At 61.3% G+C, this 27,523-nt stretch overlaps 1 protein-coding gene across 1 annotated transcript in view; it reads right to left on the reverse strand.

The window, feature by feature from the left end:
• Positions 1-259: 259 nt before the first annotated feature.
• Positions 260-27,523, reverse strand: part of CLMN (calmin) — a 74,795-nt gene continuing 47,531 nt past the window's right edge. Inside the window, exons 6-14 of the mRNA XM_045577204.1 lie at positions 25,587-25,777; positions 22,572-22,765; positions 21,459-21,541; positions 15,819-16,679; positions 15,060-15,770; positions 12,674-12,867; positions 3,288-3,348; positions 2,658-2,728; positions 260-460 (exon numbers count right to left, since the gene is read on the reverse strand). Coding sequence (XP_045433160.1) covers positions 292-460; positions 2,658-2,728; positions 3,288-3,348; positions 12,674-12,867; positions 15,060-15,770; positions 15,819-16,679; positions 21,459-21,541; positions 22,572-22,765; positions 25,587-25,777 — 2,535 coding nt within the window. The 3' untranslated portion in view covers positions 260-291. The remainder of the gene's footprint in view (positions 461-2,657; positions 2,729-3,287; positions 3,349-12,673; positions 12,868-15,059; positions 15,771-15,818; positions 16,680-21,458; positions 21,542-22,571; positions 22,766-25,586; positions 25,778-27,523) is intronic.

Consider the following 27,523-nt stretch of genomic DNA (forward strand, 5'->3'; position numbering starts at 1 on the left):
GGGGCACCCACCCCCTTTCTCATCGGGAGCGGAGCGGACCTCGAGGCACCCGGACCGCAGGACCCCGTGTGGGGCAGGCTGAGACCGGCTATGGCTAGATTCCAACAGAGCAAGGCACGCAGAGCCAGGCCCACGGGGGACCCGCCCCCCGAGGACGCGGCCTGAGAGGAGGAGGAGGAATGGTGAGGAAGAGCAGCTGGGAGACCCTCAGTGCCCGCGGAGGAGCCGCCCAGGCCGGGCGAGAAGGAGCACGCAGGCCGCCGGTCCGGTCTCTGTCTTTATTGGCGGCGCTCAGAGCCGGTTCACGTCCAGCTGGGGGAAGAGCAGCAGGCAGTACACCAGCAGCCAGAGGAAGAGGAGGAAGTACATCATGTCGGGCTGCTGCACGAACTGCGCCAGGGCGTCGCTGGGTGGGCTCTGGCTCTCCCGCGGCGCGGCTTCGCCCGAGTGGTTGGCCTTCCTGCAGGAGGGAGACACGGCCGTCACAAGAGGGGCCCCGGGCGGCGGGCCCCACCGGCTCCCCGGCTCCTTCCCCACGGCCCAGCGGGAGAGCTGCGGGCAATGCTAGGGACCAGGCGTCCACAGCACCAAGAGGGAGGAGCTGCTAGCCCATTGCACAGATGGGCACACTGAGGCTCGCCGGGGGACGGGGCTTGCCCGGGGCCACACAATGACTGTGATGGAGCCGGGCTCTGGCCCAGGTCTCACTCCCAGGCCAGGACACCTTCCTTTCCGCTCAGTGGCCCTCACACAGCTGGACGCGGACAGTCCTGTGTTTAGGGACAGAGGGAATGTCCTGGGTCATCGGAAGGAACAGAGCATTCCCTGATGTCAGATCACCAGAAACGACCACCAAGTGTGGCTTGGGGCTTTTAAAATAATGACTAGATTTGCTTTTGGTCAGATTAGTCTTTCTTTTTCTTCTTCTTCCCCCCCCCCCCCCCCCACCCCCGAAGATAGCATTACAGTGACCTCTAGCTTTTGCCTGGTGCATAGAGCCTGGAAGTTCCAAATTTTCACCAAGGAAAGGGCTCGGGGACACCATCTGGCTGGAAGGGGTGCCGGGAGCCTCTGCTTGAAGCTCACTGGGATTTTGGGGGGCTTGTGCCGGAGGTTCTGAGGGAACAAACACTACTCCATCCTGACTGTCTCCCGCACAGGGACAGGCCCGGCTAGGCAGGGCTGACATCAGCCTTGGCCTAGGACAGTGGTCGGCAAACCTTGGCTCGTGAGCCACGTGTGGCTCTTTGGCCCCTTGAGTGTGGCTCGGCATTAGAACCACTTCTTCAAAACAGATTGGCCCAGGCCGACAACCGACTTCTGCGCACGGGCCACGAAGTTTCAATCGCACTGTACGTGCGCGCCCACACGTGGTATTTTGTGGGAGAGCCGCACTCAGGGGCCAAAGAGCCGCATGTGGTTACTGAGCCGCGGTTTGCCCACCACTGTCCTAGGAACCCAGTGATTCACTTGCAGAAAACGGACAACGGACAGGGTTGCTTTCTCTTTCTCAAAACTGTTTTTAGCGAAAATTTAAACTATATTCTTTATTGCAAAGGTAATAAATGTTCAAAAGTCATGGAAAACGGCCTGCTGGTGTGGCTCGGTGGTTGAGCATCGACCTGTGAACAGGAAGTCACCGTTGGATTCCTGTTCAGAGCACAGGCCCGGGTTGCGGGCTCGGTCCCCGGGAGGGGGCGTGCCGGAGGCAGCCAATGATCCAGGATTCTTTCTCATCACGGATGTCTCTCTCCCTCTCCCTTCCTCTCTGAAATCAGTGGAAATGTATTTTTTTTTAAATAAAAAAAAAAAAAACGATGTGGAAAACTGACTGCACGTCTCCCCCTCACAGGTTCCAATTTCCCGCGTGACTCCCTCATAAAAGCTGAGTGCCGTCTCCCGGGGAACGTGTGGAGCCTCACGGAAAATGTGAGTTCATCTTCCCTGCCAGGGCGGGAGAGGGGAGCGGGCCTGGCCTCGGGGAGGAGCCAGAGGTGGGATTCTGGGCACCGCGCTCCTGGGTGTGGGGTCATGTTCAGGCAGAGGCTTTCCACTCCAATGACTAAGTCCTGTCAAGCCCGTTCAAATCCGCGGCAAACATTAAACAAGATCAACAAAGTGGGGCAGCCGGCGCCTCAAACAGGCCCGGGAGCAGTCTGCCCGGGTGCTAGAGGCGCCTCTGGCTCGCTGGGTGCTAACTGGGCAGCGGACAGCGGTGGGCAGCCGAGCCCGGTCCTCCAGGGGGCAGATACTTTCATGGACATCCTGGCATGTTTGTACTCCCGCTTCATGTCTGCTCTGATGCCATAGAACTGTAAAATCAGCTCAGTGAGCCTCTGAGTATTGTACCTGCAGAGGCGACAGAAGGAACGGTGCCGTCAGGCGCGGCGGCCTGCCCCCGTGTCACCTGCCTTCCTCTCCCGCCGGCTCTCCCCGGGGCCCACGGCCCACGCCTGCCTCTCCGCGCAGCAGCAGCACGCTCCGTGCGTTCGTATCATGCTTCCCTCCCACTCATCCTCTCTGGAACCCGTCCGTTCCCGGGCACGCTCTCTGACTCAGCCTTAGGGCCGACAACGCCTCGCTGGCGCGCAGCCACCCCCCATTAACACAGAAGAGGGGTTCGGAGACACCCCCACCCTCGGAGGAGAGCCCCCCACCTGGTTAGCATGCGGTTCCTCCTGTCGTCCAGGTCGGCAGCATTCCTCAGCTGAACGAAGCTAGAGTGGTCCTGCAGTGAGATTCACAGACAAAGCCCGCAGCCCGGTTAGTGAAGACGCAATCTCCGGAGCGGAAAACAGAACGACATTCAACACACAAAGCCGAGCACGCCCTGCTTCTCTCAGTACTGTGAACACCTGGCTCCCAAGTCCAAGCGCTAAGCCATGTCCTCGTTACTCCCCCTCTCCCCTGCCCCCGCCCAATCCCAACGGGTGGCCCCCTCCCCTGAATCAGGGCTGTGGACCGTGGTGCTTTGGGTCCCAACACACCCAGAGCTACGTTCTGGCAAGTGTCAGGGCCCTCGCTTCTGGTGCACCCCTCACGGAACTTCTCTTTCGGGGGGGAGGGCACTGGGGGCATTGTCTTATATCACAAAGAGACCTCTGGGCTTTAAAATCATCCTTTATTTACATCCCTTACGGCCCCAACGGGACATCCCACTGGGCTGTGCTTAACAACGAGATTCCGAGGTGCTTGCCTTCTATCCCCGCTGGCGCTGGGGAGGAGGAAGGATGGGAAGGAAGTGATTAGCAGTGGCGCTCAGAGGAAGAAGAAATTCGCATACTAACCGAATCCAAAGACCTATTAGTATGTCTCCGAATGTAAATGCTGGAGTCGCTGTGGCTAGTCCTGAAAAACAAACACACAAAACAAACACACGTTTAGGATTGGGGCCGCAGGCGGCTCCTCGGGCTCCGCGAGGCTCCCACACCTCCCGGCGCCTCTGCCTTCCAATTAGGTGAGCCGGGACCTCGGACCCCGCCCGGGGGGTGAGACATCTGGCGCAGCATGCCGTGCGGCTGAAGCACACTATGGATACGGGGTGGATGGAGAGGCACCGGGCCCTCGTCCACAGGAAGACACGGTGAGCAAGCTCTCCCCGTAGAAGGCCAAGCACGCGTTCCTGGAAGCCACGGGACTGCGCAGCAGGAAGCGCCCTCTCCCCAGCAGCCCGGGGGGACCGGCCGGACGCCCTCTGCAGGTCCACCCGCCGGCTGGGAGAGCGGAGGGATGGACCTCCGCTTCTCATGGTCAGGCTGCTTTCCTGACCGTGGCTCTGAGGCTGCTGTGGGATAGACCTCCGACCTCCCAAGGTCAGTTTTCCTCATCGCTGAAACGGATCGCCCGCTCTTCACAGAGCTGGGAGGGGGGTGGGAGGGGAGGGGGAGGGTAACAGGGCCCTGCAAGCCAGAGGGGCCTGTCGGCTGCTCAGCAGGAAAACTAGGTGCTGGGTGTCACCGCGGCCGGCAGACAGTCATCTCGTGTGCTCCTGGGAGACCTACTGTGTGGCAGCCCGGGGCCCGGAGACCAGGCATCTGATCCTAAAGGAACTCCCCAGCCCTTGTCCTTCACCCAAAGCCTGTGCTGGTTTGCCGGCCGGCGTCACGCACAGGGACGGAACAGCAGGTGCGCCCACGGAGAAAAAGAGCCCCCGTGCTGTGTCCCTGAGAGCGGCACAGCGCTAGGCCCGGGTGCAGGCCCTCTCCCGTATTTGTGGTTTTCTGGCAAAAAGTGCGTCCTCATAGGGAGGTCCCCGCTCTCCCTCCACCCCGTGCCCACACACTTTCATCGAGGCGGGCTGTGTGTGACAGCGCCATCCCCAGGGGACTAACGAGGTCCGCCCCTGACTGTGTTCTCCCCTCAAGCACAGCACCCACTGCGCGCTGGGCGCTGGGCCAGGCGCCGAGCCCGGCTCTCCCTGGGAGCCGGCACTGCCTGTAGCACACGTCCTTCCTTTATTCGTCCACTCCCGAATGCCAACTGCAGCCAGGCGGTGCCATGTGCCAGGGCAAAGCTGGTGTGCCCCCCCCCCCAGGGCGCTTGCTGGCCTCCAGATGGCAGCCCCTGGCAAACATGCTCCTCCACAGAGGGTTAGAGAAACCTGCTTTGACAAGAGCAGGGGCCATGAGACATAGAACCGCGGGCAAAAGGCAGCCTGGAGGAATCCCAGAGGGCTGCCTGGAGGAAGCGGAAGGGAAGCTGGGATGGACCCAAGGGAGCAGCATGGCAGGAGGCAGGCAGGAGCAGAGGGTCCTCACAGCTGAAGGAACTGGGTGAGGGTGGACATTCCAGGACCTCAACTAAAACCAGCTGGGGAGTGCTGGGAGGGGGAGGGGGCCTGAGGTGGACGGAGACAGGTCACCAGGTCCAGCAGGCTGGGGACAACGGGCCTTCCCGCCTTGACCAATAGGAAGCCAGAGGTGGTGACTGAGCCAAGAGCCAGTGGAAAAGCATCCTGGGAAGAGATGCCCAGAGCTCAGTCCCATGCTGTCGCCTGGGGGCAGGTCCTGCCTTAACCTCCGCACATCCACACCAAGCGAGCAGCTGAGCCGGCCCGGCCCAGGAGGGCCCCACGGTCCGCACTCAGTCACACCAGGAGCACATCCCTGCACACACCTCCACAGGCACACCCTGCACACACCTCCACAGGACACACCCTGCACACACCTCCACAGGACACACCCTGCACACACCTCCACAGGCACACCCTGCACACACCTCCACAGGCACACCCTGCACACACCTCCAAGGACACACCCCTGCACACACCTCCACAGGCACACCCTGCACACACCTCCACAGGCACACCCCGCACACACCTCCACAGGCACACCCTGCACACACCTCCACAGGCACACTCTGCACACACCTCCACAGGCACACCCTGCACACACCTCCACAGGCACACCTCTGCACACACCTCCACAGGACACACCCTGCACACACCTCCACAGGACACACCCCTGCACACACCTCCACAGGCACACCCTGCACACACCTCCACAGGCACACCCTGCACACACCTCCACAGGCACACCCTGCACACACCTCCACAGGCACACCCTGCACACAACTCCACAGGACACACCCTGCACACACCTCCACAGGCAAACCCTGCACACACCTCCAAGGACAAACCCCTGCACACACCTCCACAGGCACACCCTGCACACACCTCCACAGGGCACACCCCTGCACACACCTCCACAGGCACACCCTGCACACACCTCCACAGGCACACCCTGCACACACCTCCACAGGCACACCCCTGCACACACCTCCACAGGACACACCCTGCACACACCTCCACAGGACACACCCCTGCACACACCTCCACAGGCACACCCTGCACACACCTCCACAGGACACACCCCTGCACACACCTCCACAGGCACACCCTGCACACACCTCCACAGACACACCCTGCACACACCTCCACAGGACACACCCCTGCACACACCTCCATAGGCACACCCCTGCACACACCTCCATAGGCACACCCTGCACACACCTCCACAGGCACACCCTGCACACACCTCCAACGGCACACCCCTGCACACACCTCCACAGGCACACCCTGCACACACCTCCACAGGCACACCCTGCACACACCTCCACAGGCAAACCCTGCACACACCTCCAAGGACAAACCCCTGCACACACCTCCACAGGCACACCCTGCACACACCTCCACAGGCAAACCCTGCACACACCTCCAAGGACAAACCCCTGCACACACCTCCACAGGCACACCCTGCACACACCTCCACAGGCACACTCCTGCACACACCTCCACAGGCACACCCCTGCACACACCTCCATAGGCACACCCCTGCACACACCTCCACAGGCACACCCCTGCACACACCTCCATAGGCACACCCCTGCACACACCTCCACAGGCACACCTTGCACACACCTCCACAGGGCACACCTTGCACACACCTCCACAGGACACACCCCTGCACACACCTCCACAGGCACACCCCTGCACACATCTCCACAGGCACACCCTGCACACACCTCCACAGGCACACCCTGCACACACCTCCACAGGACACACCCCTGCACACGCCTCCACAGGCACACCCTGCACACGCCTCCACAGGCACACCCTGCACACACCTCCACAGGCAAACCCTGCACACACCTCCAAGGACAAAACCCTGCACACACCTCCACAGGCACACCCTGCACACACCTCCACAGGCACACCCCTGCACACACCTCCACAGGACACACCCTGCACACACCTCCACAGGCACACCCTGCACACACCTCCACAGGACACACCCCTGCACACACCTCCACAGGCACACCCTGCACACACCTCCACAGACACACCCTGCACACACCTCCACAGGACACACCCCTGCACACACCTCCATAGGCACACCCCTGCACACACCTCCATAGGCACACCCTGCACACACCTCCACAGGCACACCCTGCACACACCTCCACAGGCACACCCTGCACACACCTCCACAGGCACACCCTGCACACACCTCCACAGGACACACCCTGCACACACCTCCACAGGCAAACCCTGCACACACCTCCAAGGACAAACCCCTGCACACACCTCCACAGGCACACCCTGCACACACCTCCACAGGCACACCCTGCACACACCTCCACAGGCAAACCCTGCACACACCTCCAAGGACAAACCCCTGCACACACCTCCACAGGCACACCCTGCACACACCTCCACAGGCAAACCCTGCACACACCTCCAAGGACAAACCCCTGCACACACCTCCACAGGCACACCCTGCACACACCTCCACAGGCACACCCTGCACACACCTCCACAGGCACACCCTGCACACACCTCCACAGGACACACCCCTGCACACACCTCCACAGGCACACCCTGCACACACCTCCACAGGACACACCCCTGCACACACCTCCACAGGCACACCCTGCACACACCTCCACAGACACACCCTGCACACACCTCCACAGGACACACCCCTGCACACACCTCCATAGGCACACCCCTGCACACACCTCCATAGGCACACCCTGCACACACCTCCACAGGCACACCCTGCACACACCTCCACAGGCACACCCCTGCACACACCTCCACAGGCACACCCTGCACACACCTCCACAGGACACACCCTGCACACACCTCCACAGGCAAACCCTGCACACACCTCCAAGGACAAACCCCTGCACACACCTCCACAGGCACACCCTGCACACACCTCCACAGGCAAACCCTGCACACACCTCCAAGGACAAACCCCTGCACACACCTCCACAGGCACACCCTGCACACACCTCCACAGGCAAACCCTGCACACACCTCCAAGGACAAACCCCTGCACACACCTCCACAGGCACACCCTGCACACACCTCCACAGGCACACCCTGCACACACCTCCACAGGCACACCCCGCACACACCTCCACAGGACACACCCCTGCACACACCTCCACAGGCACACCCTGCACACACCTCCACAGGCACACCTCTGCACACGCCTCCACGGGCACACCCTGCACACACCTCCACAGGCACACCCTGCACACACCTCCACAGGCACACCCTGCACACACCTCCACAGGCAAACCCTGCACACACCTCCAAGGACAAACCCCTGCACACACCTCCACAGGCACACCCTGCACACACCTCCACAGGCAAACCCTGCACACACCTCCAAGGACAAACCCCTGCACACACCTCCACAGGCACACCCTGCACACACCTCCACAGGCACACCCTGCACACACCTCCACAGGCACACCCTGCACACACCTCCACAGGACACACCCCTGCACACACCTCCACAGGCACACCCTGCACACACCTCCACAGGCACACCTCTGCACACGCCTCCACGGGCACACCTCTGCACACACATGCCTCCACGGGCACACCCTGCACACACACGCCTCCACGGGGCACGAGCTTTCCCTGGCACACTCTCCCGTAGCTGCAGCTCTGCCCAAGGCTATGGAGGAGGAGCGGAGGGCCGCCCTCCGGGCAGAGAGCAGTGGAACCGTTGCCATGAAGGCCACAGGCCTCTTCCTGCAGAGAAGTCCGCCCCCTCCCCCTCTCCCCGCGTCTCCCCCACAGCACGGGTTTTGCTGGAACCTCCGGACGCAGCATACAGACCGCTGCTCCCTTTCCCACGGCCACCTCCCTCCCCCTCAGCTGCCACAACATGTGCCAATGCCGCAGTGTGCCAGCTGCGCACCCAGCAGTTCCTTCACCGGCAATGCCTTCCTCCCAGGGCCAATCCCACAGTCCTCAGCGCTCACCGCACACGCAGGTCAGCCCCACGCCATCCCAGCCTCCACCCGCCTCCGAGGCCTAAAGTCCCCGCTTCCTCTTGGCACCTGAGGTGTCCCCTCCAGTCCCAGTCCCTGGAGGCTGGGTGGAGCCATCTTCTCTCTCCCTCCCTCTCTCTCTCTCCCTCCCTCCTCCCTCCCTCTCTCTCTCTCGCTGGGAGGCCCTGGGGGAACAGAGCTGAGCTTGAACCCGCTGTGACTCACCTTGGCAGTCCGCAAGCCCAGCGGACACCGCCCAGGGCGGCCGCCCACAGGTTCCTGAGAACTAACTCGCTCCGGGAAGAGCCGAGCGGCCTGGCGAGGGACCCCCGGACCCTCCCCGGGTTGTGATCAGGCAGGTTGTAGTCGGGCCGTGCGTCTACAGTGTCAGCAGCATGCACAGCATGTCCAGCTCCACACTAAGACACACGTGTCTGCTGGGCAGTCATGGAAGGCGGGGAAAGAGGGACTCTGGAGTCAGGGCCGAAGGTGGTAGCATCCTCCCATGGTAGGCTACTCCTCCCCACCCCCACCCCCAGGCCCCCGTCCCACAACCAGCCACACCTCGGCTCTCCGGGCTGGGCTGATCAGCACCCCAATGCAAACCTCAACAACCCCCCTTGCAGCCAGGATGGCCCCCCCTCACAGGCAGCGAGGGCAGCCCCACTCTGAGCCCGAGACCCCGTCTGCAGCGTCCTGGGCTGAGGGCTGCGAGCCGCCGTCCGCCATCGGGAGGCCCAGTCCTCGCCCTCCTCAGGGAGTCAGGGAGGAGACCCATGGGAGGTGCTGAGCACGGAGGGCAGGGAGCGGCCTGGGGAGAGGCCGGGGCCCCTGGAGTCAGCAGCTAAGCATTCCCCGGGACAGATCCGCCCACCGGAGGCCTCGGAGTGAGGCTGGAGGCCCGCTGCACACCGCGGGCCGACCAGCCCAAGTTCACGGTCCTCCCTGAAATAGCGGAACCGTCCTGAGCTCTTTAGAACCAAACTCCCGGGCGAAGCCACAGTACCGAAGTCCAAACGCCCTGTGACAGCTACGCAAGGTCCCTCCGGCCCACGTGGCTCAGCGCCGACGTCAGCCAAGTTCCACTTCCAGCCGCCCAGCCCGAGGCCGAGTCTCCGAGGCCACTGCTTTTCACACCTCACACCCCCCGGGCAGCCACGCCGCTGCTCACCGCCACTGCCTGCTGCTCACCGCCACTGCCCACTGCTCACCGCCACTGCCCACTGCTCACCGCCACTGCCCGCTGCTCACCACCACTACCCGCTGCTCACCACCATTACCCGCTGCTCACCACCACTACCCGCTGCTCACCACCATTACCCGCTGCTCACCGCCACTGCCCGCTGCTCACCACCACTACCCGCTGCTCACCACCATTACCCGCTGCTCACCGCCACTGCCCGCTGCTCACCGCCACTGCCCGCTGCTCACCACCCGCTGCTCACCACCCACTGCTCACCCCCACTGCCCGCTGCTCACCGCCACTGCCCGCTGCTCACCACCCGCTGCTCACCACCCACTGCTCACCGCCACTGCCCGCTGCTCACCACCACTACCCGCTGCTCACCACCCACTGCTCACCGCCACTGCCCGCTGCTCACCGCCACTGCCCGCTGCTCACCACCCGCTGCTCACCACCCACTGCTCACCCCCACTGCCCGCTGCTCACCGCCACTGCCCGCTGCTCACCACCACTGCCTGCTGCTCACCGCCACTGCCCACTGCTCACTGCCTGCTGCTCACCACCACTGCCCACTGCTCACTGCCTGCTGCTCACCACCACTGCCCGCTGCTCACCGCCACTGCCCGCTGCTCACCGCCACTGCCCGCTGCTCACCACCCACTGCTCACCGCCAATGCCCGCTGCTCACCGCCACTGCCCACTGCTCACTGCCACTGCCCGCTGCTCACCGCCACTGCCCGCTGCTCACCACCCGCTGCTCACCACCACTGCCTGCTGCTCACCGCCACTGCCCGCTGCTCACCACCCGCTGCTCACCGCCACTGCCCGCTGCTCACCACCCACTGCCCGCTGCTCACCACCCGCTGCTCACCGCCACTGCCCGCTGCTCACCGCCACTGCCCGCTGCTCACCACCCGCTGCTCACCGCCACTGCCCGCTGCTCACCACCACTGCCCGCTGCTCACCGCCACTGCCCGCTGCTCACCACCCGCTGCTCACCGCCACTGCCCGCTGCTCACCACTACTACCCGCTGCTCACCGCCACTGCCCGCTGCTCACCGCCACTGCCCGCTGCTCACCGCCACTGCCCGCTGCTCACTGCCACTGCCCGCTGCTCACCACCCGCTGCTCACCGCCACTGCCCGCTGCTCACCACCACTGCCCGCTGCTCACCGCCACTGCCCGCTGCTCACCACCCACTGCCCGCTGCTCACCACCCGCTGCTCACCACCACTACCCGCTGCTCACCACCACTACCCGCTGCTCACCACCATTACCCGCTGCTCACCACCACTACCCGCTGCTCACCACCACTACCCGCTGCTCACCGCCACTGCCCGCTGCTCACCACCCACTGCCCGCTGCTCACCGCCCACTGCCCGCTGCTCACCGCCACTGCCCGCTGCTCACCGCCACTGCTCACCGCCACTGCCCGCTGCTCACCACCCGCTGCTCACCGCCACTGCCCGCTGCTCACCGCCACTGCCCGCTGCTCACCACCCGCTGCTCACCGCCACTGCCCGCTGCTCACCGCCACTGCCCGCTGCTCACCACCCGCTGCTCACCGCCACTGCCCGCTGCTCACCACCCGCTGCTCACCACCATTACCCGCTGCTCACCGCCACTGCCCGCTGCTCACCACCCGCTGCTCACCACCACTGCCCGCTGCTCACCGCCACTGCCCGCTGCTCACCGCCACTGCCCGCTGCTCACCGCCACTGCCTGCTGCTCACCGCCACTGCCCGCTGCTCACCACCCGCTGCTCACCGCCACTGCCCGCTGCTCACCACCCGCTGCTCACCGCCACTGCCCGCTGCTCACCACCACTGCCCGCTGCTCACTGCCACTGCCCGCTGCTCACCACCCGCTGCTCACCGCCACTGCCCGCTGCTCACTGCCTGCTGCTCACCACCACTGCCCGCTGCTCACCGCCACTGCCCACTGCTCACCGCCACTGCCCGCTGCTCACCGCCACTGCCCGCTGCTCACCGCCCGCTGCTCACCACCACTGCCCGCTGCTCACCACCACTGCCCGCTGCTCACCACCCGCTGCTCACCGCCACTGCCCGCTGCTCACCGCCACTGCCTGCTGCTCACCACCACTGCCCGCTGCTCACTGCCACTGCCCGCTGCTCACCACCACTGCCCGCTGCTCACCGCCACTGCCCGCTGCTCACTGCCACTGCCCGCTGCTCACCGCCACTGCCCGCTGCTCACTGCCCACTGCTCACCACCACTGCCCCGCTGCTCACCATCCACTGCCCGCTGCTCACCGCCACTGCCCGCTGCTCACCGCCACTGCCCGCTGCTCACCGCCCACTGCCCGCTGCTCACCGCCCACTGCTCACCACCACTGCCCGCTGCTCACCACCACTGCCCGCTGCTCACCGCCACTGCCCGCTGCTCACTGCCTCTGCCCACGGGGACCCGGGAGGGAGGAGGCGGCCCCAGTCCTCCCCATGCCGCTCGGCAGCGGGCCCGTGACGGGGAGGGCCGGTGGGACCCCGGGTGGAGGCTGAGGCATCGGTTTCTGACTCTGGCAAAAGGCTGCCTTGCCAGGTGAATTTGGTGTGGATAGGAAGAACCATCTTAAGAAGTTTCCTTGCTGCCAGCCCCGCCCCCACAACCCCGCCCTGTCAGAAACTAGCCACGTGCTGGGTTCAAGGCCCCGCTCTCTAGTGCGTCTCCCCGGCGTACCTGGAGGGGACTCGGTGGAAGCCCGGGGGTTCCTCCTCCAGCTCGTCCGAGGACCGCCCCGCCCCGGGGGCGAGCAAGATGGAGCTTTCCACGTCGTCCACGTGCTTCTTTTTCTCCTTCTTCTTGCTGCTGACCGACTCCTCCGTCGCCTTCTCTTCTGAAGGGCTTCCCACGTGCCCCGGGTTTGGGGAGTCCTGGGGTAAAGGACAAGACAACCAAACGGAAGTCGGCATCTCACACCGAGACCCTGAGGGAGGGGTGCCGCCCAGCGCCCGGATTCCAAGGCCCAGAGCAGCCCCTCTAACCGTCTCTCCACGAGTTCCCTCCAGCCCAGCCTGCCGGGGAGGGGAGCCCTCAACACCCCAACGCCTGTCCCGTACGGAGTTCACATGCTCCAGACGGGCGAGGAGAAACGGCATGAGGTCTGGAGTCCCCAGCCTATAGTTGAAAGCCCTGACCAGGCCAGCTCTCTGACCCTGAGCGATGGACTTGACCTCTCTGACCCTCAGTCTCCTCGTCTGTCAAATGGGTATAATAATTACCAACCGCTTCCCACACCATGCTGGTGCTTCCTATAAAGGATGTCCCTCACCAAGGGCGGGGGCAGGACCCCCCACACAACCATCACCCGCGGGCAAACTCCGGCGGGCCCAAGCGGGCAAAGGTCGCCGAGTGTGGAGAGGCGCGCCCGCAGACACACGGACAGCCGGCAGCAGGGAGGACAGTCCCGGTGCCCTCAGCCCGAGGTGGTGCTGGGGCACCGCCGGCGTTTGCTGGATACGGAGTGTGCTCTGAGCGGCGGGCACAGCCGGCACCCTGACCCCCACCGCAGCGCTCGGAGGGAAACGGAGAGGCATGGGAATGGCGGGAGCCTGGTCCGGAGAGGCCCTTCAGGCAGGCTGCGGAGGGAGGGGCTGGCCTGGCCGGTGGAGCAGCCACAGAACAAAGAGCCACGGAGCAGAAAGGAAAACGCCCTCGGCAATGTGAAACGCCAGCCCCGCCTCCGGCATCAATGGCACCTTTCTGAGGTGAAATGAGGAGACACCTGCTTTCCCTTTTAAAGACCAGAGGAACCTGCCATGGTCTGGTCTCTTCGGAAGGCACGTTTTCCTTTTTTCATGGAGGGAGGGCCAGGTCTGAGAGAAGTGCTCCCTCCTGCGCTGTCCTGGCTGCCAGGGAGCGAGGCTCACAGACCCCCTTGCCCCTCCGAGATGCACCCCCGTCCGCGGACCCACAGGGATGCACTCGGGGCCAATGGCAGTGGACACCTGCTCGTGGGCAGGTGAGAGCCAGAGGGAGCGGGCAGGGCGAGGCAGACCCGGCTCAGGATCAGAGCTCCAGTCCAGGTCTCTGGCTCCCCTCCCAGCCCCGCCCCGGTCACCCGGCCACCGGCGGGCACACGAGCGGTGTGCAACCTGCTTTTGGCAAGGACGGCAAGGAAGGTGGAAGACGTGGAAGCACCACCTCTGCGATGCCGTAGGCCGGTTCACCTCGTTAGCCATTTCCACCCTCCGAGGGGCGAAGGCCACACGGGCTTTCTTTCCACCCACACTCGGTCCCCCGTCTTTTGTCCTAAGAGAGACTTCTGGCTCATAACCACCCAGAGAACAGCCCCATTTGCTGCCAGGGCCTCCCAATCTGAGGACCCCAAGACCGGAGCTCCCTGATGGGCATTTCTAACCCTGGATCTGGGGGGTTGTGGCGGGAAGAGCCTTCTGGGACGGGGCTGGCTTCCTACAAGCCAGCAGACAGCAGGTCGGGTGGGTGGAGGACGGGGGTCGGGATCCTTCACGTGGGGATGGACGGGAGATGGCAGGGGCCCTGGGGAACCATCCAGCCCTCTTCTCCACCCCAAGACAGACAGAGTGAGACCCCCCCTCTCCAAGGGCCAATGGCCCTGCCACGCTCACCTCCCCGGAGCTCCCCCTGTGCCCCTGGGGGCCGCGCCCCTGTGCAGAGCTGGCAAATCCATCGACGCAGCGACTGCGCCGGCCTCCGCCCTCAGTGCCTCACAGGCTGCGCAGCCCCTCCCTCCTGAGGGGCCCCAGCAGGCCGGCTCGCTCCTCCAAGACAACTGGGTCCTCCCTCCACCCTCCACCCTCCACTGCGTGGGCCAGAGCATCGTCATCTGTCGTGGGCTTCAGTGCACCCCACCTTCACCTTTCACCCCAAACTACCAAGCAAAACACACCTTTGTCTCCCGATTGCAGGCCCTGTTGGGGCGGGGAGGGGGAGAGGGGGGTTCCAAAACCCAAACCTTCATCGCAAACGCCCCTCTCTCCAGGGAGAGACCAGCCCAGCCCACCAGCCTGGCGGGCCCTGGAGGGGCTGTGTGGGGACAGGGGCTGAGCTCCGAGAGCCAGAACCCCCGGGGGCGGCCCCGTACCTGCCGGCTCTCCGCAGGGGCGCAGGCCTTGGCCTCCCTCTGCTGGCGGTCCTCGGGGGCCGGGGCCGGGGCAGGGCCCGAGGCGGGCTTGGCCCCCGGAGCCCCCCGGTCCCGGTCGGGCTCCTGGATCGGGGAGTCCTCCCCCAGCCCCCCGAAGCTGCCGCTGCTCTCCGAGGCCTCGAGGTCGTCCTCGTCCTCCCTCTGCTCCAGGTCGGACAGGTAGTCCTCCGGGTCCTCGAAGTCCGTGTCCTCGGCTTTAAAGTCCTCGGGGCCCTCGGCGTAGGCCTCCAGGACGGCGGCCAGGGGCACCTCGTAGTGCGGGTAGTAGAAGAGGTCGTGCGGGATGACGGAGACCTTGGAGAGCGGCGGCGAGCGCTTGAAGTCCAGGCCCTCCTCGCTGTGGCTGCCCAGCGTCTCCAGGCTGACCCGGCTGCTGGGCGGGTTGGAGGGCAGGTCCCCGTCCGGGTCCGGGGGGTCCTCGGCGTCCTCCTCCTCCTCCTCCTCCCCGTGTGGGGGCCGCGGGGACTTGCGCTTGGCCTTCTCGTACACCTCCGGCTTCCTGCCCGCCGGCTGCTCCCCGGGGGCCGGCTCCTGGCCGGGGGCCTCCTGCTCCGGCGTGCCCCGCGGGTCTTCGTCGTCGGGGGCTGCCATCCCGTGGGGGGACTTGCTTCTCCTCTTGCCCGGCTTCTCGGCCTGCTCCTCAGGGGCCTGCTCCTCGGGGGCCTGCTCCTCCGGGGCCCGTTCCCCCTCGGCCTCCGCCTCGGCCTCCGCGGGCCCGTCCTCGGGCGTCGGCGGGTCCTCGCCAAAAGCCTGGCTGGTGGAGGCGAAGTCCACGAGGTCACTGTTGAACTTGGAGGCTTTCAGGGGAATGCCTTCGAAGTCATCCTCCTCGTCCGCCGCCTGCACGCCCTGCAGCCTCACCTCGATGATCTCCGAGAGAATGGCAGCCGCCATCTCCTCTCCCTCTTTGCCCGGGCGGGCCGGCCGCCCCGAGGCCCGGGTCCCGGGGGCAGCGCTCTGGGCAGTGGGAGCGGGCCTGACCTCGCTGTCCGGCGGGGACACGACCTCCAGGGCCCTGAGGGCGCTCTGCCTCGCCTTTTCCTCGGCCATCTCCTCCGGGAGGCTCCCGTCCTGCTTCCACCAGCTGTCCTTCGCCCCCAGGGGGCCGCCCTCGAAGCCGAAGTCTGGGCTGCGGGCAGGGTCCTTGCTGCAGGAGGCGTCCTTGTAGAGGTCCGTCTGGAAGTGCACCGTCTTCTTGGCGGGCAGGGAGCTGGACCTCTGGTTGTCCCTCCTGGACAAGATGGAAGACTCGGGCGGCGGCGGCTCCATGAGGCTGCAGGGCCTCTCTGAGGCCGTGCGGGTGTCCCAGTCCAGGGCGAGGCTGTCTGCGGGCCTGGGGCCAGGGCTGCCCCCGGGGCGGGCTTCCTTCCCGCTCTCCGGCTTGTCGAGGACAAAGACCTTGGAGGGGGGCGGGTGGCTGGTGTCGTGGTTGACGGTGTAGGCCCGCTCCCCGTGTTCAGTCAGGTAGCAGACGGTGCTCTCCTGCTCCGAGGGCGTCTCTTTAATGCGGACGAAGGTGGACTCGATGGGGGCGTCTTTATTGGGGTCCACGAAATCCTCCTGCGGAGACACACAGGGCAGCGTGAGGTCAGCAGCGTGCTGAAGCACCACGTGTCCCCTCCCCTCTCAAAGGGCAAACCCCAGCAGGAAGGGCCACCTCCGATCTAATGCTCAGGGGTCTCACTAACGTGCAGGTCGTTGCTGGAGACTACTGCTGCTGCCCACGTATTTAACCAAGACTATATAATACTTTCCTAGCTCTGGTACAAAGAAATCTCAATGAACTAAACTGTAAGTAGGATGAGCCCTCTAAGTGAGCAAAGATTTTCAGCTTCTTTTTTCCCCTAACATATTTTTATTGATTTCAAAGAGGGAGAGGGGAAGAGAGATAGATCAATGATTCTCTCCCATCGTCAATGTGAGAGAATCATTGATCAGCTATCTCCTGCACATCCCCTACTGGGGACTGAACCCACAACCCGGGCATTGCCCTGACCGGGAATCCAATCATGACCTCCTGTTCAAAGGATGACGTCCAACCTCTGAGCCACACAGGACAGGTGACTGTCAGCTTCTGTGTCTGCTGTCGAGTCTGGGGAAGCACAGGAGGAGCGCTGACCACCTGACATAAGGGAAATCAGCCACCTCATCACTGATGGTGTGGGCAGGTAGGAATCGAAAAGGACTCCAAATGCAAAACCAAATCTCCTGACAGAATGATAATTCTCCCCCTACAAGGCCATTCGCTGAGCAGGAAACAGCTGTGGGCAGGGCTGCAAAGCAGAGAGCAACCTTGGGGTAATGCAGTGGTTGGTCCCCAGTGCACTGGTGGAATCCGAGTGTTGACCTCACCTTAAAATTACATGAAACCAGAAAGCCAAAATTAAATAAAACTGCACCATATCCCTTCCTGAGTCCTGGGAAGGCCAAATTGCTTAGTTCCTCGTTATAAATTCTTGCTTAGGAAAGGACCACGTTCTTGGGTGGTGGGGGAAAGAGAGGGAAATGTTCATAAATATACACTAGGTCTGACACAAAAGAAACAATGTTAAGATACCAAGAAGCAGGGGAATGAGACCCATAATGAAGAGAAACAACAGTCATTAGAAGTAGACCCACCAAAAAGCCAGGGTTAGAACCCAGCAAATAAAGATGCTGAAACAGCTGTTTAACCTATGCTACAGGCAATAAATACACAGGCAGTTCATCAGGCTAAAGAGAAGTGATCACAGAGGGAAGCCAGAATCTGAAGGAGGAAATGAAAAATGGCTGAAATAGTAAATATAGGATCAATATAAAAAACTAGGAAGTTTTCTAAAAAAGCTTCCTAACTATTTATGATCTATTTCGTTGTCGCATTTTCGCAGCTTCCCTGATAGGTCGGAGTTTCAGGGTGGAGCCTGCAGCCTTAGCTTCCGTCAGCCCTGCCCTATGCGGCTCCTGAGTCTCAGTAATCCCCAGGGTCCTTCAGTACTCCTTGCAAGTGCCTCTGAGAGAAAGGTGCCCTCGATTTTCGCCTGCTACCAAACAGTCTAGGCTCTCCCCCAATGAGCCTGGTATTGGGGTTCAGTTCAGTTGGAAGTGGGGTTGGAGGTGGCGTTCAGAGCAGTCTGGAGCCCCTGTCTCCTTCCCACCAGGGCAATCCCGCGACACAGCCAACCGTCCCTTCTCTGCGCGCAATGTGAGCGCCTCCGGGACCTCCTTTTGCCGCTCCCCTGGGGTTCCGCCTTACAGCCCAGCTCCCTCTGTGTGAGCCTGGGTCCCCGGGGTCTGGCCTAGAACTGAGGTTCAGAGCAGTCAGAACTGGGGCCCAGCGCAGTCGGAGCTTAAAAAAGCTTACTAACTATTTAAAGCAAAAATGTGACAACGTATTGGGATTAGAATATCGAGAGTGAGACAGATGACTAATAGCACAAAGGAATGGAAAGGACGTGAGTGGGATTAAATGTTTGCCTATATGAAACATACAAAAAGAGCATTCTACTGCAAGTGTTATAATAGGGATTCACCTTAGACTGAGGTATGTTCAAGGTGAGTATTACAGCCCCTGGAACAACTCCTAAGAAGATAGATAAAACCAGGAGATGCAGCTCAAAAGCCCACAGTGAGCTAAAATGGGGACAAAAGAATAACTCAATCACCCAGAAAAGGTCAGGCAGGGAGAACGAAGGAGCGCAGCCCAGGCAGCATCAGTGGGGAGCACGTCTAGCTGGCAGATGGAATCGCTTAAGTGGCCGCAAACACACTCATTCAATGACATGCTAATTCTTGTCAGAATGGATAGAAAGCCAGAGCTGATGATAAGCTGTTTAAAAGAGACGTGTGTATTAGCACACACGCTGCAAAGAAAAAGAAGGAAAAAGACATAGCATGCAGCTCAGCCGGCATGGCTCAGTGTTAGCATCGACCTATGATCCAGGAGGTCAGGGTTTGATTTCTTATTGGGGCATATACCCAGGTTGTGGGCTTGATCTCCAGTGCAGGAGGAGGCTGATGGGTGATTCTCTCTCATCATGGATGTTTCTATCTCTCTCTCCTCTCCTGTCCTCTCTGAAATCAACAGAAATATTTTCAAAAAAATAAAAAAGGTACAGCATGCAAACAGCATGAGAAAGCTGGCGTGGCTACATATTTCTATCTGACAAAGTACCCAGCAAGAGAAAGAAAGAACCTGCGTAAAACTGCAACCACTGGTCACCAGGATGATACAACCACCTAAATGTGTATGCGTTTATAGCATGGCTTCAGCATACACAAAGCAAAGACGGACAGAGCTAAGAAAAATAAACCCACCATCCTGAGCTGGAGATGTTAAACATTTCTCTCCTACACTCACTGATAGGAAAAGAAAAAATAGCAGCATGCCTACAGAATAGGAGGACAGCACATTAACCAACCCGACCTAATTGATACTTAAAGAATGTGAATTCTTTCAGTGCATAAGACACCTTCTTTTCAAGTGCATATGGTGCATTTAACCCAAAATAAACCATATACTGGGGCATCAAGCCGGACACAGTATCTGGTACACGGATGGCTAGGGCTTAAAGAATGTCTGTTGAGCCGAAACCGGTTTGGCTCAGTGGATAGAGCGTCGGCCTGGGGACTGAAGAGTCCCGGGTTCGATTCCAGTCAAGGGCATGTACATTGGTTGCAGGCACATTCCCAGGGGGTGTGCAAGAGGATGCTGATCGGTTTCTCATTGGTGTTTCTCTCTATCCCTCTCCCTTACTCTCTAAAAAATCAATAAAAAATATATTTTTTTAAAATGCCTGTTGAAATGAACTAAGCTCAAGGAACAGTTCAACGGGTGCCTAGATCAGCTGGGACTTGTCGTCTGCCATCCCCAGGAGATGTATGTGGACTGTTCTGCGGTGACACACTATGTTCTGGGACTCTGGGGGACTTTCCCAGGTCTCCCCTCTCCTTCTCCTGCCCCAGTCTGCAGCCCTGGGGAACCCCAAGTGTAAGAACTGCGGAATCCTGGCTGTGATGCCTACAAATACCATAAGTTTGAGCTGATTTCAAGCTTTGCCTACATCTCTAAGGGCTCAGGGTTAAATATCCCCAAGTTTAGTCATGGACTAGGAAATTTACAAAATATTATTTTATCATACTAGAGGCCCCGTGCACAGATTCATGCACCAGTGCGGTCCCTTGGCCTGGCTGCACCCTTTCACAATCCAGGACCTCTCCGGGGATGTTGAACTGCTGGTTTCAGCCCAGTCCCCACAGGCCAGGCTGCCGAACGCCACGGGTGCATGAATGCAAATTGTGTATTATATAACGTATACAGCTACACCATTTAATGTATTAGACCACATGTGTCAAACACAAGGCCCGTGGGCCAAATCCGTCCCGCCAGGCCTTGCAATGTGGCCCGCACTGCGCTGTCATCACTGCACTCCGCTGCGTTTCCATCACAATGACAGTTTATGACTGTTCAGTAAACCATTCGGCCCGCGATTTAGGCTGGATTTTAGATTTTGGCCCCTTCTCTGATTGAGTTCAACACCCCTATATTAGACTGTATATTGTGCATGGCTAATATGCAAAGTGTCCCCATAGGAGTTCAACCAGGAGTTCTATCGCTCGCTATGATCACCAGGGAGCAGTGCGGAAAGAACGAAGGCCCCGGCCGGCAGCTGGCAGCTGGCAGCCAGAAGGCCCTATCGCTGGCCAGATCTAGGGGCCCTACCCGTGCACAAATTTCGTGCACCGGGCTTCTAGTATTATTATAAAAATAACAGCCCTGGCCAGTTGGGCTCAGTGGATAGAGTGTTGGCCTGTGGACTGAAGGGTTCCAGGTTTGATTCAAGGGCACCTGCCTGGGTTGTAAGCTTGATCCGGGGGCATGTAGGATACAATCAATGATTCTCTCTCGTCATTGATACTTCTATCTCTCTTCCCCTCTCCCTGCCTCTGTGAACTAAATAAAAATACATTTAAAAAAAACTGTTCAAGGTGAGTTTTGAACACTGTCTTTTATAAATTTTCACCCTCTTGATAAAATCTGGTAGACTGCTAAAATGTTCTATCTGACATGTTGTATCTGACATCTAAAAAAACAGGAAAGTTACCCTTAATACATGGGAGCATCTTCTATAAGCTTAGTACAGCTTGGCATGTGAAGGAGTTTGCCAGAGGCGTGGCTGCCTAACTTCCCGCCCCGCTTTTCACATAATATACGTCACACGTGACTCTGGCATTAACACGGGGCAGGGCGGCGCTAAAGGGGCCTGAGGTCACGTTTTGATGATTCCTGCTCCTTGAACCACACGGCCAAGCCCGGGTTCAGCGAATGGAAATGAACAGTAAAGGCAAGGGAAACCAACATACGGCTTCCGGCTCCGGGAAATGTTCTAGAAACTGTGCCACGTATGTCACGATAGACTGCTCGTCCGGCGTGTCAACCATGATGTCTGTGGAGAGAGACACGGGCGTTAGGAGGACACACGGACACACGGCTTTCGGAGAGGATCGAGGGCCTGGTGTGCAGGAGCCCTGGCCGCTGCGGTTTTCCTGTTCTGGCCGGAGGGGAAGCAGGCCAGGGGGGGACCGCGGGGCTGGGGCCTGTGAACGGGGCTGCGTGTAGAACCCAGGGCTCCTCATCCCCAAAGTCACCCATCATCCCTCCGTCCCTCCACCGGGAGCCGCGGGCTCACGGCAGCTTCGGTGGTGCGGTGACCAGGACCGCTCCTCTCTGCCTGACCCACGGGGAAGCCACTTCAGTGACAGCCACGTGCGGGGGGGGGGGGGGGGGTGCGGCCACACGGACGGGCCTGGGCCTGAGGGAGGAACTGAGAGGCACGGGGTTTCCTGCAGTGAGATGCAAACGGCACCGGTCCTAACAGCCCAGGGCGCACTGGCGGCAGGAGAGCCTGCCTGATGGTCCGTGATGCAGCCAATCAAAACAGACAATGAGGACATGCTAGCCACACGCAAAACACGGGTGTCAAAATTAAAATGTTAAAAAAAAAAAAAAAAGGAGAGACAAAACTAGGCATACACGGAGCGATCCCATTATGCTTTAAAAATGTAATGACATGCATAGGAAAACACTGGAGAGCCGAAACTGGTGTGGCTCAGCGGATAGAGATCAGCCTGAGGACTGGAGGGTCCCGGGTTCGATTCCGGTCGAGGACATGTACCTTGGTTGCAGGCACATCCCCAATAGGTGTGCAGGAGGCAGCTGATCGATGTTTCTCTCTAATCGATGTTTCTAACTCTCTATCCCTCTCCCTTCCTCTCTGTGAAAAATCAATAAAATGTATTTTTTTTTTAAAGGAAAAGGAAAATACTGGAGAAATGGCCCCAGCGGTAGGAACGTAGGCATTATAAAACGTCCCCACTGGGTTTTTCTGGGTTTCCTCTGGGGACAGCCGGTGGGACAGCCGGGGGGACGCGGGCAGTGAGACCCGGGAAGGAGGAAGAGAGCGAAGCCGCCGCTACCTTCCGGCTCCAGGAGCCTGGGGATGTGCAAGGCGTCGTGTGCGATGCGGAAAGCCTTCTCCAGGTTCTCCCGCATGGAGTCCTCCAGCGCCGCCTTCATGTCCACCAGGCTGGGGTCGATGGCCTTGATCACCGCCAGGAAGGCCAGCCCGCTCCGCCAGCTGCCCGCGAAGTCCTGCACCGCCACGCCGTACCTGCGGGAAGCAGCGGCCGGCGCTCAGGAGTGGGAGCCGCGGACAGGCCAGCGCGCAGCAGCCTCTAGGGCCTCCCTCCCTCCCTCCGAGTGCGGCCAGGCACCCTGAGCCCCGGAGAGCGGCAGGGAGCCTCACATTTCCCTCCGGACACGCGGAAGAGGAAGGCACGCGTCCTATAAGGAGGTCACACATGCCAAAACCGGTTTGGCTCAGTGGATAGAGCATCGGTCTGCGGACTGAAAGGTCCAGGGTTCGATTCCGGTCAAGGGCATGTACATTGGTTGCGGGCACATCCCCAGTAGGGGGTGTGCAAGAGGCAGCTGGTTGATGTTTCTCTCTCATCGACATTTCTAGCTCTCTATCCCTCTCTCCTCCTCTCTGTAAAAAATCAATAAAATATATTAATAAAAAAAAAAAAGGAGGCCACACAGGACTCATGTTCCCCGAGGTCCAGACAGACAGACGGAGCAATGCTGTAATGCCATCTCCATCTCACCAGGGACATTCCGGACAGCAGACGGCGTGTGCTGTGATAACGTGGAGCCAGAAAGTCCCCATGTATCCCACTGGCCCGCTTCCCGCTCCCCACTCTTCCCGGCTTCCCTGCCAGGCCTCAGGCTCCTCAGGGATAAACAGGGATCCCCACTGTGGCCTCAGGCTCCTCGGGGATAAACAGGGATCCCCACTGTGACCTCAGGCTCCTCAGGGGTAAACAGGGATCCCCACTGTGGCCTCAGGCTCCTCAGGGGTAAACAGGGATCCCCACTGTGACCTCAGGCTCCTCAGGGGTAAACAGGGATCCCCACTGTGACCTCAGGCTCCTCAGGGGTAAACAGGGATCCCCACTGTGGCCTCAGGCTCCTCAGGGGTAAACAGGGCGGCCGTAGAGAATACTAGCTTGAACCCCAAGAGCGGCCCCGGCAGGCGGACACCCAACGGGCCGCGTAGGCAGCACCCGGAGTGGCAGCTGATGCCATCTGTGAGGGACGCAGAGAGCTGATCCTCCGGCACCCATGTCCGTTAGAAACCATCCCGGGACCTGCCCGTTTCCCCACCGCGGCCACCGAGTGCTCTTGGAAACAAACCAAAGGCCCGACCTTTTGTATTTAGGAACTAGAGGCCCAGAGCATGGATTCCTGCACCGGTGGGGTCCCTCAGCCTGGCCTGCCCCTCTCGCAATCCGGGACCCCTCAGGGGGTGTTGGCCTGCCTGTCTGGGCCGATCCCCACAGGCCAGGGGATCAGGCTGAGACTGGCAGTCCGATCCCCCCAGGGTGCAGTAGTGCACAAAGCGCAGGGGGCGGGGGAGCCCAAGCCCGGGCGGGGCACCGCACCGCTCCACTCATCCGGCCCCACAGAGCCTGCGCCGCCCTGGCTCAGTAACACTGCCACGGAGGCAGGAGAGGCAGGAGCGACACCACCACTGCAGCTGTGTTCGCCAGCTGTGAGTCTGGTGTCTGGTGCCCCTCTGTCAGCTGAGCAGCACTCCCCCTGTGGGAGCACATTGAGTGTCTGCCCCCTGGTGGTCAGTACATGTCATAGCAACTGGCTAGTCATTCAGTCGTCCATTTGCTTAGGCTTTTATATAGAGAGGTCATTAAGATTCACAGAAACTGAAAAGCAGGAGCACCGTGGGTCTAAGCCAGGGCACCGATGCCAGGACAGGCGATCTATGAAGCTGCAGGCCTTGTGGGTCTCAGCAGCTTCTTTTTCACGCGGTGGTGTGTGCCCCGTGACATTCTGTCACAGGCACAGAGCCCTGGAGTCACGGAGCCACGGCCTGACACCATGGAGACTCAGAACTGTGGCATCACCCCAAGGTCCCCCCCCTTCCTCATCACCCTGGCTCTCTCTGGTTGATTTACTTTTATTAGAGAGAAAGGGAGAGGGAGAGAGAAACATGGATGAGAGAGAGAAATGCCGATCGGCTGCCTCCTGCACACCCCCACTGGGGATCGGGCCTGCAACATGGACCTGACTGGGAATCGAACCACGATCTCCTAGCTCATGGGGCTGATTTCTTTTTAAACAACATGGAATGACTGTTCGCACACATCACCTCCACCGTGCTCTGCCCCTCAATCCAAACGCCAAACACCCAGCCTCACTCCCTCCTTCCTTCCGCCTTTCACCCTGCACCCAGGGAGAGGGCCTGGGCCTCAGTGGTGCTTGCGTGTGCCGGGACCACGCAGGCACCGTCCCGGGGTCTCTGTCATCTCAGCCTGACCCCCTGCAGGACGTGGGGGAGAAGTCACTACCGTGAAGCTGTGGCCGGTGGGAACGCGGTCCACCAGGCGCTCACCGGCGTGTGCACAGGGGTGGCCCTGAGCTGGTGTGGAGGCCTTGGCTCTCTCCCCAGCCTTGTCCACAGCCCAGAGGCCCCGGGGCAGCCGGCCACCGCCAGGTAAAGGCCCGACACCAACAGGGTCACACCGGAGGCCAGGAATGCGCGGTGTGAGTTTTGGAAAGGCCAAACCTAACTCTGCTCAGCAATACCTTTCCTGTTACCGGCTTCTAACTGGGTGCAGCCTGGCCGACACCTCGGCCTTCGTAAGAAATGTGTGCATGCTACCAGGACCCAAGAGCCAGCCCGCTGTGGGACTGGACGTGGGGCAGGCCCTCTGCTCAGTATTCTCAGGAGCTTTCTGCAGACCGCATTCTGCACACAGTTCTCTGCGCACAAACCCTAACACCGCCCCGCAGCCTGCCCCGCCAGCTCCCTGCGGCCGCCGGCCGGAACCGGCCAGAACCTCCTGGCCGCAGCCCCCGCGCGGCGCCCACCCCGGTCCCCTCCCGGCCGGGCCGCGTCCGCGGTGGCTCACTTGCGCGTTTTCCGCTGCACCCAGGCCAGCAGCGCCCGGATGGCCTTCCGCTGGTCTCTCACGGACAGCGTCGCGCTCCTCTCGCCGGTGGGCGTGGGCGGGAAGGAGGAGTCGGAGTCGGTGCCCCCGGAGCCGGGCGACAGGCTGTTCGGTGGAGAGTTCCTGCTGAGGTTGCCCGTGAGCTCCTTAATCTGGAAGGAAAAGAACATTTCAGCCCCGAGACAGACCCCGAGCAAACCCGCTCTGACCCCAGGGAGCCGGGGGACCCGAGTGGAGGGACCCGAGTGGAGGAGCAGCTCATGCAGACAGGGAGAGGCCCCTTCCCCACGCGGGGGCAGGGGGCAGGGGCAGGGGCAGGCCGCGCATGGTGGCTGCCGGCTGTGTGTGCCTGGTCAGTGCTCGGGCAGTGACACAGTCCCAGGAGCCATCTCTCCCCGAGTCTCTCTACTGAGGCCACACTCCGCACGAGGTCTTCCTGGCCGGACCCCCCTGTCCTCCCCCACCGTGGCCTATGGCTCCCAGAACGCAGCACGCTCTCCCGAGCCCACGGCCCGTGCTCTCCCGGGTCCCACTGCCTGGGTGTCCCTTTCTGCATCACGGAACCCCGGCCACCCGAAAGGCGGTTCCCATCCCGGGGCACTGTGAGAGGCGGACGCCCAGGCCCTGCCCCAGACCCACAGTCAGATCCGCGTTTCACCACCCCCTCCTCCCCCCAGCCCCTCCCACTCCCGCGATTCGTGTGCCCAGTCAAGAATGAGGAGCACTGGTCTAGCACACTCCTACCCGCCCGTCAGAACCCAGCCCTGATGCCCCTCCCTGTGGGCTGGCGTGACGGATGAGAGTGTGCGTCCTTGTCCTCATCCCTGCTCGGGGCCCTTCCAGCTCTGCTCACACCCGGAGGCGGCCTGCCCAAGGAGCTGTGAACGATGCGGCAGCCTCATTGGTGATCCCAGAGGTCACGGCTGAGGCCTGGGCATGCCCGGAGCCCGGCAACTCGCAGAAACTCAACAGACAGGTACGAAACGAATGGGTGATGGTCTGGGGCCGTGGTTGGCAAACTGCAACTCGCGAGCCACATGCGGCTCTTGGGCTCCTTGAGTGTGGCTCTTCCACAAAATACCACGGCCTGGGCGAGTCCATTTGGAAGGAGTAGCGTTAGAAGTCTAAAAAGTTTGGCTCTCAAAAGGAATTTCGGTCGTCGTACTGTTGATCTTTGGCTCTGTGGACTGAGGAGTTTGCCGACCACGGCCCTGGGGGACGGAAGGCCTCGACTTTGCACACACCTTCAGGGTGATTCCGGAGCGCCCAGGGAGTAACAGCCTCCGCGGACAACAGACCCCTGACCTGCTCGGCACGCATCATGGCCAGGCCCCCTTTGTCCTGCGTGCGGACACAGGCTCAGAGCGAGTCTTTGGTTGTGGAAGTTCAAGGCTCACCTAGAGCTTCATCTGTCCCACCCAGACTTTGTCCCTCCCTGAAACGTAAGCGTGGAGCCCAGCCCCAGCCCATGGCCGCCATGGAGGGCACGGCGGCCCAGTGGTGCAACCGCGTCCTCTTTCCAGCGAGGGCGGGAGAGGCTGAGCGTGACCGCCACCGCCGCCCTCGCAGCGGCCCAGCCGCCCCGCTCCCCGACGCCACGTTTCCAAGCAGAGGCTGCTACAGACGTCTCCGCCCCCCGCGCCTCTTCCTACTCGCGCCTCTCCAGGCTGCCTTCCCTCCTCTGAGCCCGGCTCCCTCAGGAAAGGAGCTCTCCCCGCTCCCTCTCCGGGCGCATTTCCCCGGTCGGTCCCTGTGACGCTTTAATTTTCTCGAGGCGAGTATTTAACCCTCCCATCCCCCAGAGGATGGACAGACTCCCCTGGGGAACAGAGCTCCCGCCGCTTTTAAAATCACGGGGCTCCAATCTTCAGCCCTCGGTTCTTTTCCAGGGAACGGAG

The sequence above is a fragment of the Pipistrellus kuhlii genome, unplaced genomic scaffold (assembly GCF_014108245.1).
Source record: "Pipistrellus kuhlii isolate mPipKuh1 unplaced genomic scaffold, mPipKuh1.p scaffold_m20_p_85, whole genome shotgun sequence".
NCBI lineage: Eukaryota > Metazoa > Chordata > Mammalia > Chiroptera > Vespertilionidae > Pipistrellus > Pipistrellus kuhlii.